At 43.6% G+C, this 13,200-nt stretch overlaps 1 protein-coding gene across 4 annotated transcripts in view; it reads left to right on the top strand.

The window, feature by feature from the left end:
* LOC307215724 (rho GTPase-activating protein 8-like) overlaps window positions 1-13,200 on the top strand; it is a 68,555-nt gene that overhangs the window by 30,562 nt on the left and 24,793 nt on the right. For 3 of the 4 annotated variants that reach the window (XM_079975353.1, XM_079975350.1, XM_079975351.1), the window contains exons 10-12: window positions 2,713-2,790; window positions 4,138-4,266; window positions 5,605-5,708. In XM_079975353.1, the coding sequence (XP_079831479.1) occupies window positions 2,713-2,790; window positions 4,138-4,266; window positions 5,605-5,708 (311 nt within the window). The remainder of the gene's footprint in view (window positions 1-2,712; window positions 2,791-4,137; window positions 4,267-5,604; window positions 5,709-13,200) is intronic. The other variant, XM_079975352.1, reaches the window with a different exon arrangement.

Raw genomic sequence — 13,200 nt, 5'->3', positions numbered from 1 at the left:
TTGTTATTGTGCCTCACCAGATCTTAAGCTATTACAGTATTTGTAAGAATGGATTCAAAATATAATTGAATTTGTCCATGGCAAGTCTGTGTTTATATGCAAGTTGTTCAAATGTTGTGAGTTTGTATAAGTCTTCAATCCAATCATAGAAGGGAGCTGCATTTTTATTTTTCCAATTCATCAGTATCAGTCTTTTTGCTGTGGTAAGGAGACTCCACTCATATTGTCCTTTTGTAAGGTTCCATGTGCTGGGTATATAATTCAAGAGGATATTTTGCTCTGTAAGTGTAAGGTTGTTCCATACACTTCTGTTGATAGTTTCAGCTACCTTGGGTTTGTTGGAATACGTATAATGCTAAGGCAGAAGGCTGAACTGCCCAAGGCTATTCTGTATGTCTAGCCAGGAATTTGAACACAGACCTCTAAAATCCACACCCAGAAAAGCTCGTGTTCAGATAACCAATCAACCATTTTGTATATTTATCTTCCAAAAAGACCAAGGGATATCCACTCACATCTCAGGCTGCCTGATTAATGCGATCTCTGATATGAATAATAGGTCAGACCATTATTTCATATTTCTATGCTGTAGTTAAATGTTTCTCTGTCCTCAAGACTGGTAGGAAGGCTACCCGGCAAAGGTTTGGTGCTATAGCACTGCTAAAGTAAGAAAGATGTGAGTCTCAAACAACCGTTCCAGACAAGCACAGCTGCTGTCTGTAATTCAGATTAATGTCTTCAATTAAGGTTTGCTGCAAGTCACTTTAAACTAAAGCATACCGGGAAAAACAAAACAAAAACCCAGCCTGCTAAAAGGAAACATTTATTATGCAGCACTTTACACAAGGAGATCTTCAACAGACAAGAGCATTAACTGTTAAATAAACTCTCGTGAACTGAAGGACTGACTGCTCGAAAATCTATCCCAAGTGAAACTTGTCTAGGCTGTAGAAGATAAGGGCAAACTATTCTGCCCACAACAAAATTGGGAGAATGAGAATGAGAATGAAAGTTGTCATTTGGGACAGGAAAAAGAATAAGGCCACATTTTCCAGATAGTTGGGAAAGAAGAAAACTTGGACCCGAGCAAGGAAATCTGAAAGAGAACTCATTTGTACAACAACAACAACAACAACAACAACAACAACAACAACAACACAAGCTGTGTGTTGGTGACAAAGTCACTTCCCATTTCTACTTTTTGAAAGATGCATGGTGGAGCCGCAATGTTGCTAAGCTCATGGTTCCAGTGCTGCACAGCTCACATGAATAGATGGATTGTGTGAGTGGCTTCTTCATGCAACTGAACCTTCTCATGCTCATCATAATCAGTTCACAATCTTTTAAGGACCAATGGAAACGCTCTTGTATTTATGGGTCAACTCAGATGCCCATTTAGCATAGCCCGGTGAGCCAACTACGTGGAGACAACTCCCCGTCAGGGCCATCCCATCCATGAAGCAGACTGAGGCAGCTGCATCAGACTGCAACATTGAAGGGGTGCCTACGCAGGCATGCCCACTGCTGCCACTACCACAGAAGTGAGGAGAAACAGCTTCTGGGTTGTGGCGAGACTTCAACCCCACCCAATCAAACTGAAGCCTCTGTGTGATCTCATGGGGCTCTTGTGTAATCTTGCCAGGAGCGCCGGGTTCCACCCAATATTGTGGGTGCCTGGTGCGCACAAAGTCACGCACGCTGCACATGATGTCACACACTGGGAGGAGCCCTGGCACACCCTCCAAAAGGCCCAGAGGGGCCTGCTACGGCTGCTCTCCTCACAGTAGAGGGAGCCTGGTGCAGCCAGGACAGGGCCCACTGGAGCCCACGTAGCTGAGGAATATTGAGGAGGCCTGGCCCCCTCATTGAAAATTTTGTGGCTGTCTTGGCACCCACGGCCCCGCAGAGATGGTGCCAGTGGATCTCACTGGAACCTGGAAGTTGCAGTTGCACAACCCGGGTAAGCAAGGCTTTGGTGGGCATCGCATGGCATGCCGATTCAACAATTCCCCGGCTAAATCTGACCCACTTGCAGGTTCATTTTAAGGTACTGGCATTATCCTATGAATACCCTAAAGTCTGGGGCAGCCTCTCTGAAGGACCATCTTCACCCTTATGACCCTGCCTTAATATTAGCATCTGAGACGTTGCTTTGTAGCCCACCATTGAGACCTGTCATATTGGTGAGTATGGTGCCTTTTCCGTGACAACCCCACATTTGCAGAACACAGCCGCCGCCACACCGGAAATAGGTTTGATCCTGTATATTTGGCCTTTAGGAAAGCTTTAAAGAGTTCTTTCATCCAGTTGAGTAATTTTATGATGCTGTGTTTTAACAAATGTTTTATCTCTTGCTGCCATCCTTTAACATCATTTTAACTGTTAGAATTCAGAATTTTAGGGCATAGTTGCTATGTTATTATGTTGCAAACTTTCTTGTGAGTGTACATATCCAAAAAACCAGGTCATAATAAATAAACCTGACTCTTCCTGACAGCAGTGTGTACCTAAGCAGAGCAACTGAAGAATACACTCCTGTACTCACGTGAACCACCACCAGGGTGCAGCTCCTGTGTTTGTGAGCATACTTAGTCTGACATCCCTTTCTCTTTGCACTGGAGACTTAGAGATCCGAACCAGCACAAAGATGTTTGTGAACAGCAATTTTATGAGGAATACTATTAATGCTTCCCCACCCCCACCTCCTTACAGGACTCAAAGCAGAAGGACTGTTTAGACGGTCAGCTAGCATACAAAGTATTAAGGAGATTCAGAAACTTTATAATCAGGGTAAGTTTTCGTCTGCTATAATCAAAAGATAATAATGTTTTTTAAAATAATGTTTATTTTGGTGAGCATGGATTCCTTATTACTCTATTGGTTAATAATAAGCTGATTTGTAACCTGAAATGTCATGTTGTGTAAGGCTGTCTTCAGTGAGTAGTTGATTAATCATCTGCCTTTTAATTGATGACATTTAAATAGATGTGCATATTACCAGATATGGATTCCTTTGGGGAAATTGAAAGAAATTTGAGATTGTGTTTGTATAGTAAATGATAAATTAATGATAAATTATAGCTCATTGTTATGAGTAAAGGCTACCCTTAATTATTTTTCCCATTCGCTATTACGCTAACCTACCAGAACCATAATAATAAACAATTAATAGATAAACTAGCAGGATCTTAATTTTTAGCCTTACCCATTGAAATTGGTCCATGCTAGTTAATCAACTGAAACTTTTAGCCAAGTTCAAAAGAATTACAATGAGTGTACTCAGTTGGATTTAGGCAGCCTCTTGCTAGGGCACAAGATTTGCATCCATGAAGTCCCAGGCTCAGTCCCTAGAATCATCACTTAAGAGGATCCCTTACTTCACAGACTAGCTAATTCGAAATGTTTGACTGCAATAGTGAGCATGGCCAATGATCAGGGATGATGGCAGTTGTAGCCCAACAAGATGCTGGCTAGCCCTGGAGTAGACAGTACTGTTCTGGATGAATCAGTTGTCTGCCTATAAGCCAGTTCTCTATCTTGACTCACTCTGCCTTTGAATCGCAAGGTTACATTCCATATCACAAACCCATTTGAAGGTCCTCTATGTTTCTTAAGTGCATGAGGGCTGCTTTTGCATAAACACAAATCGAAAGACTCTCTGGGAATTGGGAAGAGCTGTTCTGTGGGTCCAGGCTATAGCTGACAAATCTACTGGTTGAAGTAAGGGCAATATGTCATCCTAACATTAAGATAGGCAGCAACAACCTGTGAAATAACACTAGGCATTTGAAATGTTTTGAATACTGAATAATTACCTGATGTCGTGAAAGGGATGAAATCAATTGGTTGGAGAGTTACAGCGCCTATTGTGGCCGTAGAGACCAATACAGGAGAGACATGTTTTATTGCAGCTGGTTTCTTCTCTCTGCATTCCTCCCAGCGATCATTCTTCCTCTGGTCACACATGACTGTCTTCAGGTGCTGTGATCCTCTGCAAGAAATTCCCACCGTGCAGGGTTAATGTTGCCAGCCTTCATTTTATGTTTGCAGACATCTTCATAATGCAGTGTTGGTCTGCCTATAGGCTGTAAACAGGTTGTAAAACTATATTGCTAATTTGGCTTTTTTTTAACATAGGAAAATCTGTTAATTTCGATGATTATGGAGATATCCATATTCCTGCTGTCATACTTAAGACTTTACTCAGGGAACTCCCAGAGCCTTTACTGACCTTTGAACCCTATGATCAAATCATTGGAATTACTAGTGAGTAAATAATAATAAATAATAATAATAATAATAATAATAATAATAATAATAATAATGTGGTACCTCGGGTTAAGTACTTAATTCGTTCCGGAGGTCCGTACTTAACCTGAAACTGTTCTTAATCTGAAGCACCACTTTAGCTAATGGGGCCTCCCATTGCTGCCGTGCCGCCAGAGCATGATTTCTGTTCTCATCCTGAAGCAAAGTTCTTAACCTGAAGCACTATTTCTGGGTTAGCGGAGTCTGTAACCTGAAGCGTATGTAACCCAAGGTACCACTGTAATAATAATAATAATATTAATAATAATAAATAATGTGGTTCTGATTTATCTGTGATTTCTGCCGTCCAAAAAACACTGCCAGAACTGAGCACTTGCAAGTCCCATGGATTTCTGTGGAAGAGTTGACATGCGATGCAGTATTCACATCTGTCTGCATGAACCATGAGAGTTAGACACATGCTTTTCTTTTACAGACACCTAGAATTTTCAAGACTTTGCAGGCCTACAAGTGAAATCAAAGTTCCCATTGCAGGGGTTCACATATTTTGGTTGGGCTTTATAGTCAGCCCTGATCCTCCCTCAAGTGTTGTGGAACTTGATACAGGGAAGGAGTCAACCATTTCACACGGGACTGTGCAGACACTGAGAAGAAGCAAGAATATTTTGCTGTTTCCAGTGCTGGATTTAGAGCAGTGCAAATGCTTTTCCTGCACAGGGCACCAACCCAAGGGCGCACAAAATGGAGAAGAGACATTTGGGGACACCAAATTTTGGCCTCACAAAGGGCGCCATATTACAAAAGATTACCAAACTCTATCCCTGCTGTTTCAAAGTGTCTGCAAAGGGTGGTACAAAATTAGAAGCTGATCCCTCCTTGGTGCCAAGTGCTCTGCATCTGCCAAATGATTAGAGGAAAGAATGTCATTTGTCTTTCTTGGCATGAAGTGAACCTGTGAGTCTTCTGCATTGTGTGGAGAAGTAGGGTGAGGGGTGTGTTGGGTTGGGTTGCAGCTTGTGTTTGTGTGTGTTTTGGTAAGATCACATTAGAACTCAGGTTCCCACTAGCTAATGGATAAGTGGTGCAGTCTTGTTTAGATTGAATTTGGATATGGAAGAGATTTGGGTTTGGACAAAGGGTTCCCAGGCAGTTTCATTAGAGGGTGTAAACTGGAACTGCAAGTGCATTTTGTTCTCCTTTATTAGCCTGTACCAGACAAAAGCCTTGACAGATAAGATCATTTGAGATCAAACAAAGACATACTGTTCCTCTCTGGCAATGCACCTCTTTGACTCTTTATCAACATTAGCTATAATAAATTCTGTGTTCTTGCAGGTGTAGAAAGTAGCTTACGGGTGATGATCTGCAGAGAAATTCTACATGGACTTCCTGAGCAAAATTATGCTGTTCTGAAGTTTCTTATATGCTTTCTCCATATGGTGAGTAGGAATTAAATCCTCATGATTGCTGCTGTTTAATTCTGAAGCTGTTGTGTAACAACTGGTTTTAATTCTAAAAATTGCAAGGAGGCTGTGAAACATTAATTGCCAAAACAGCAGTTACAAACTGCTGCTGTCTCCAGTAATAATAAAAGTCAGAGCAGACTAATGACCCCAATGATAACTTTAGTATAAACCCCTTTCATAAATAACCCATAGTGCCATGTAAATCCAAATAAAATCAAATAATCCACTGAACCGCTTAAAAGAAGCATTTACAAGCCTCTCTTATTTACTTCTTAAAGCTTTCCCTTGATTTGTAGGCTAGATCCTTAAACGTGTGTACATAAATATTACTTTTTTCCACTGTGAAAACAAAACTCTAAAGTCTGTCAAAGGATGCTGCAGCCTAAATTATACAATGCAAAGTATGGCCAGGTGTGCCTTGCCTTGCCTTTACTTATCCTCTACTGTTAAGTACATTCAGAAGATCTGGACTGAGATCTGGAATGCATGTTAAAGTTGCTGCAAGGATGCCACAAGGAAAAGTGTCTCTGTGGCAAGATATTTCCTCCTAAAACCTAAGCTTCAGGTGGCAAAAGGGGTGTGCTGTCTTCCCATGGGACAGTGGCCAACTGCACAGCAAGTCCCTTGCTAGTGGTGGATGGAGAACTAACTCACTGTGCGGCTATCATTTTCAGCAACCTCTTTGTGACCACTATAACGTGTATTTAATCCAGCTTCAAAGCCACATTTAGCCAAATAACAAAATAACAGCAGTCTGGAGACCTGCAACCATCCAATTTCCAGTGGCACCTATTGAAGTATGTGTGCTTATCTTTTAAATCTGCTGCACTCTGACCACTTTTTCCAGCGTGGGAAGTCTTTTCACATTCAAAAAAGAATGACATCCACATGTTGATCATAGCAAGGGACAGTTTTGCTGCAAATACACGTGGCTGTGAAGCTCCAGTTCGTCACAGTTGCCCAGAGCATGCACACAATTTCTATACACATTTATTCAGCTGCATGTGATATAATATTAACATTGTTTTGAGAGGTTTGTCTCTCTGTTGTTATTGGGGGGAGGCTAATAAGCTGGAGCACAGTCCATCTGGAATGTCTAATGTGCAGGCCTCACTGAAAAGAGCCACCATTCATTCCAAGGAGAGCTGCTCCGGAAAACATAGATCAAAAATATCCATCACTCACTCTGTTGCCTGTAATGATAACTGAAACCTGCCTCCTAAGGCAGTTGTCTCGCTGGCATTCACAGTTCCTTCATCACATTGAACGCCAGCCCTAATTCTGTAATGGCCTCTGCTTTTGTTGAGCCCAGAGAGGCTGCACCTTTTTAAAAAGCAGAAGTGCATCACTGAAACCTGGTGGGATAAGTCCCACGACTGGAATGTAATAATGGAGGGATACAATCTATTTCAGAGAAACAGACCAGACAAGAAAGGAGGAGGAGTGGCGTTATATGTCAGGGATGTGTATACCTGTGAAAAGATCCAAGATTTAGAACCTCAAAGCCAAAGTGAGAGCATTTGGGTCAAAATTAAGGGAGAGAAGAATAACAGTGACCTCATTGTGGGAGTTTACTATAGATCCCCAAGCCAAACGGAGGGCATAGATGATGCCTTCTTGGAACAGATGGCCAAGCATGCAAAAGGAAGGGAGATAGTAGTAATGGGGGACTTCAATTACCCAGATATTTGCTGGATGTCAAACTCAGCCAAGAGCATAAGGTCAAGCAGATTCCTCACTGGCCTTGCAGACAACTTCGTTGTCCAGAAAGTGGGAGAAGCAACAAGAGGAACAGCCATTTTAGATCTGGTCCTAACCAATGTTGTTGACCTGGTTAGTGGGGTAGAAGTGGAAGGATCATTAGGCGCGAGTGATCATGCTCTTCTGAAGTTTACTATACAGCGGAAAGGAGCAGCCAAGCATACTAGGACTCAATTTCTTGACTTTAAGAAAGCCGACTTCATAAAACTTAGGGAAGTGCTGGGTGAGATCCCATGGACAGTAATACTAAAAGGAAAGGGAGTTCATGATGGCTGGGAGTTTGTTAAGAGGGAGATAGTAAAAGCACAACTTCAGGCAATACCAATGAGACGGAAACATGGAAGGTGCCTAAAGAAGCCAGGGTGGCTATCTAAAGAACTTTTAACTGAGTTAAGATTAAAAAAGGATGTGTACAAAAAATGGAAAAGGGGAGAAACCACCAAAGAGGAATTCAAACAAATAGCCAGCACGTGTAGACACAAAGTCAGAAAAGCTAAAGCACAGAATTCACTCAGGCTTGCTAGAGAGGTTAAAAGCAACAAAAAAGGCTTTTATGGGTATGTTCGTAGCAAAAGGAAGAACAAAGAAACCATGGGGTCACTCAGAGGAGAAGATGGTGAAATGCAAACAGGGGACACAGAAAGGGCTGAACTCCTCAATGCCTTCTTTGCCTCAGTCTTCTCCGATAAAGAAAACAATGCCCGACCTGAAGAATTTGGAGCAAATGATTCAGTAGAGGAAACACAGCCCAGAATAACTAAGGAGATAGTACAAGAATACTTGGCTAGTTTAGATGTATTCAAGTCTCCAGGGCCAGATGAACTGCATTCAAGAGTATTAAAAGAACTGGCAGATGTGATCTCAGAACCACTGGCAGTCATCTTTGAGAATTCCTGGAGAACAGGCGAAGTCCCGGCAGACTGGAGGAGGGCAAATGTTGTCCCTATTTTCAAAAAGGAGAAAAGAGAGGACCCAAATAATTACCGCCCAGTCAGTCTGACATCAATACCAGGGAAGATTCTGGAGCAGATCATTAAGCAAACAGTCTGTGAGACCTAGAAAGGAAGACTGTGATCACCAATAGTCAGCATGGATTTCTGAAAAATAAGTCATGTCAGACTAACCTGATCTCGTTTTTTGACAGAATTACAAGCCTGGTAGATGAAGGGAACGCAGTGGATGTAGCCAACCTTGATTTCAGCAAGGCATTTGACAAGGTGCCCCATGATATTCTTGTAAAGAAGCTGGTAAAATGCGGACTTGACTATGCTACCACTCAGTGCATTTGTAACTGTCTGACTGACCGAACCCAAAGGGTGCTCATCAATGGTTCCTCTTCATCCTGGAGAAGAGTGACTAGTGGGGTGCCACAGGGTTCTGTCTTGGGCCCGGTCTTATTCAACATCTTTATCAACGACTTGGATGATGGACTCAAGGGCATCCTAATCAAATTTGCAGATGACACCAAACTGGGAGGGGTGGCTAACACCCCAGAGGACAGGATCACACTTCAAAATGACCTTGACAGATTAGAGAACTGGGCCAAAACAAACAAGATAAATTTTAACAGGGAGAAATGTAAAGTATTGCACTTGGGCAAAAAAAAATGAGAGGCACAAATACAAGATGGGTGACACCTGGTTTGAGAGCAGTACATGTGAAAAGGATCTAGGAGTCTTGGTTGACCACAAACTTGACATGAGCCAACAGTGTGACGTGGCAGCTAAAAAAGCCAATGCAATTCTGGGCTGCATCAATAGGAGTATAGCATCTAGATCAAGGGAAGTAATAGTGCCACTGTATTCTGCTCTGGTCAGACCTCACCTGGAGTACTGTGTCCAGTTCTGGGCACCACAGTTCAAGAAGGACACTGACAAACTGGAACGTGTCCAGAGGAGGGCAACCAAAATGGTCAAAGGCCTGGAAACGATGCCTTATGAGGAACGGCTAAGGGAGCTGGGCATGTTTAGCCTGGAGAAGAGGAGGTTAAGGGGTGATATGATAGCCATGTTCAAATATATAAAAGGATGTGACATAGAGGAGGGAGAAAGGTTGTTTTCTGCTGCTCCAGAGAAGCGGACACGGAGCAATGGTTCCAAACTACAAGAAAGAAGATTCCACCTAAACATTAGGAAGAACTTCCTGACAGTAAGAGCTGTTTGACAGTGGAATTTGCTGCCAAGGAGTGTGGTGGAGTCTCCTTCTTTGGAGGTCTTTAAGCAGAGGCTTGACAACCATATGTCAGGAGTGCTCTGGTGGTGTTTCCTGCTTGGCAGGGGGTTGGACTCGATGGCCCTTGTGGTCTCTTCCAACTCTATGATTCTATGACCATGTTGCAGATGGGTTACTACTAATATTAATTTTATTATTTATACCTTGCCCATCTGGCTGGGTTTCCCCAGCCACTCTGGGTGGCTCACAACATATATAAAACATATATAAAATTAGACTAAGTTGCCCCTGTGACGCAGCAAGGTAATTCTTTCATTCTGCCTCAGTTTCCCTTATAATAGAGCCACTTCTGCTTACACAGTACTACAGAATGCATCAGATACCTTCATCTGTCATTGCTTAATATAATCTCCAGAAGCTATTATGAAAATCCTCACCTCATTTGCTATTATTTTAGCTACAAATATCTCTCCTCAGCATTATGGATCTAAGTGACTTTTTGTTCCAGTAATAGACATGCCGTTTCAACACACTTCTCAACGCTCAAGGTGTTAATGAGGTGTGCAAAAGTACTCTGTGATGTCTCTGGTAATTGGATAACAGAACATAGAATTATTTTTGAGTGTCCCTTATTATGTAAAGTGCAGACTTGAGTTGATTTTGGTGCTCAGAACTGCCGTTTTTGCTGATCCTTGTTTTTTTCATCTTCACTGTCTGAGGGAACACTTTACATTTGGAAAGGTCAAGGTAGTGTGAACATCCTGGGAGGGCCTCTCCAAGGATCCCTTCAGTTATCATCAGGCAGAAATCACTCTTGGCTAGGTATGATATCACCCCAACAAGAGTTTTTACGGACAGTAAGATCCACCCCCTTCTACTCGCCGGTCACGGCAAGGAGCAGACTCTGCCGGAGAGGTCGGGAGCACCTCGGGACATCGAGCCTCCTCTCCCGGAGGATACCCATCTGCACCGAAACTGGACTTACTCTACGCCCTCACGAGCTCTAAAGAAACCCACCGGCGCAAGTAATCTTCTGACCCCGCCGGAGAAAAGAGAGCTTTTAGCCACCTTTGGCGACCTCCCACCGAGGGAACAACAAGAAATAATTGATAGACTAGAAGTACTTAATCATCAGCTCATACATGTCCAGAAGAACGGAAAAGTCCTGCTCACTTCTCAGGATAATCCTGTCAGCTCTTCGGAGCCGTGTTTTAAGGAAGCAGGAAGCCTTCCTTACCCTAGTTCAGTCCCTAAACCCATGCCTCCCCCACTTCAGGGCAAAACCCACCGATGCTTGGCAGACCCAGGTTTTGTCTCACAAGTAGGCCCCTCATCTCTACTCTTGATAAATTTTGACTCGCCCTCCAAGAGTTCCCCGCTGAGGAATGTAGCCCAGAGTTCCTTCCACCAAAACAATTCTTTACCAACCAATCCATCAATGCCGGAACTGGAGTCCTCATTTTCCCCTGAGCGGCATAGACCCGATATACAAACGGTACCAGTACACCAAGCATCCCCAGTATCTTCGCCAGCAGCAGGACAGGGGAGTGTTCCACCTACATCAAAAAATGGCCCGGATTTGATTGAAGACCCGGCCGGACGTATAAATCAAATGGTTTCATCGGCGATCTTTAGACCTCGCGGTTGGGCAGCCTCAGCAAATCCTGTGGAGTTTCCCACTGAAGTGTCCGCCCTTGGGCTAGCCTGCAGGAGACCCGTCCTGTTGCACCAGTCAGAACACCTTACTACCAACTTCAAGACTAGGTACCCCCAGCAGGTGCCAGCCCTGCAAAGTAAAATAACTGACTTTTTTGCGGGGTCTGCCCTGCCCCCTAAGGACACACATCTCTCCCTGAAATGACAGCGAATTGGACACAACAGGAACTCGCCCCTATCAGTCCTCAGCTGGAATATTGCGGGCTGGAGGGGAAAAAAACTTGATCCAGAATTCTTGGAGTATATTAACCTGTTTCATATCATCTTGTTCCAAGAATCGTGGGAAGTAGAGAAAATTGTTCTAAATGGCTTTGAGCTTCTAGAACTCCCTGCCTGCCCCTCCCTGAAAGGAGGCCGCCCTAAAGGGGGCCTAATAATAGGCATCTCCCTCAACCTACATTCTAAATTTACTCCTTACGCCCTTACCGGGCTGATTGCGGGGGGAAAGATCTCACTTCTAGTCACAAATGTCTATTTGCCACCTGGGGGTTCTTCCCCCAAACTTGGCTCTAAATGGGGCTCGTTAGAAGAGCATTTGCTCTCATGCTATGTTAAGTTTCCTAATACCCCGGCCATAATAGGTGGCGATTTTAACGCCCGCACAGCAGCAAACTGGGACTCGCTGACCAAAGCCAAATGGTGGGTTACTCCAAACCTTGATAATTATGATCTGGAACATATCATGAGGAGAACTTCTAAAGACCACAGAGCAAATGAGGCTGGAGTACTCCTCTATCCAATGGCCATCCGTTTAAATCTGGTCCCCTTAAATGGCACATGCCTCCCTGATATTCCTGGGGTTTTTACCCACCTGAGCGTTAAATCAAACAGTGTCCTCGATTACCTGTTGGTTTCCAGGGATCTACTTAAGTGTATTTCCACCTTTAAGATCGAGAATGTACAATCTAGTGATCATCTTCCCCTTGTAGCCAAGCTTTCCCTGAACTGGCAGTCGGAGGCTCATAGACATGCGACTCAGATGGTAACCAACGAATCTCTCCAAGTAAGAGGAATCAAATGGTCGGAGACCCAGGCTCAAAGGTATCAGGAATTCTTTCAAAAAGAAATCCTTGGGCCCCATCCCAGCATAGGCTCTGCCTCAGACGAGCATAGCATAGTGTTGAAATGCTTCCACCATCTTACGACTGATCTTACGTCCTTCTTTAGGTTACCACCCAAAATATTAAATCGAAATGAATATTCTTGCGGCGCCCCCTGGTATAACTCTCAGTGCAAACAAGCAAGACAGCGCCTTCGTGCTATATATAATGTATATAAGACCTCCGGTGCATCTACTCTGCCAGCTAGTTATGCACAAGCCAAGCTAGTTTACAAACGCACGCAGAAAATTGCCAAACGTGAGTGGCAATACAACCGCTGGCAGGCTTTGATTACTGCTTCAAAATCACACAGATCCAGGGAATTCTGGTCTTTGATCAACAGAAGGGTGAGGAAATACCCAAGGGCAGTCATCCCTGCACCAACATGGGAATTGTTCCTGAAGAAATGCTTCTCACAGGCGGATGCTCCCTCTGACCATCTGACGCATCTGTTTACCCACTTACCTATTTGGCCTCCCAGCGATCCTGACGAAATAGCCAAGCTAATAGCTCAGCTGAAACCGGGTAAAGCCCCAGGGCCCAATCTGATCCCTGCCGAAGCCATTAAACTACACCCAAAATGGTGGGCTGGCATCTTGGCCAAAACCTTCGATGCAATCAACGCTTCTGGCCTCATCCCCAAAATATGGAAGGAGGCCATTATAGTACCAATTCATAAAAAAGGTTCTCCAACGGAGCCGGAAAACTACCGTAAC

The sequence above is a fragment of the Podarcis cretensis genome (genome assembly GCF_951804945.1).
Source record: "Podarcis cretensis genome assembly, chromosome: 5".
In the NCBI taxonomy this organism is placed as follows: Eukaryota; Metazoa; Chordata; class Lepidosauria; order Squamata; family Lacertidae; genus Podarcis; species Podarcis cretensis.
Note: the sequence above shows the minus strand (reverse complement) of the source record. Positions and strands in the feature narration are given on the sequence as shown.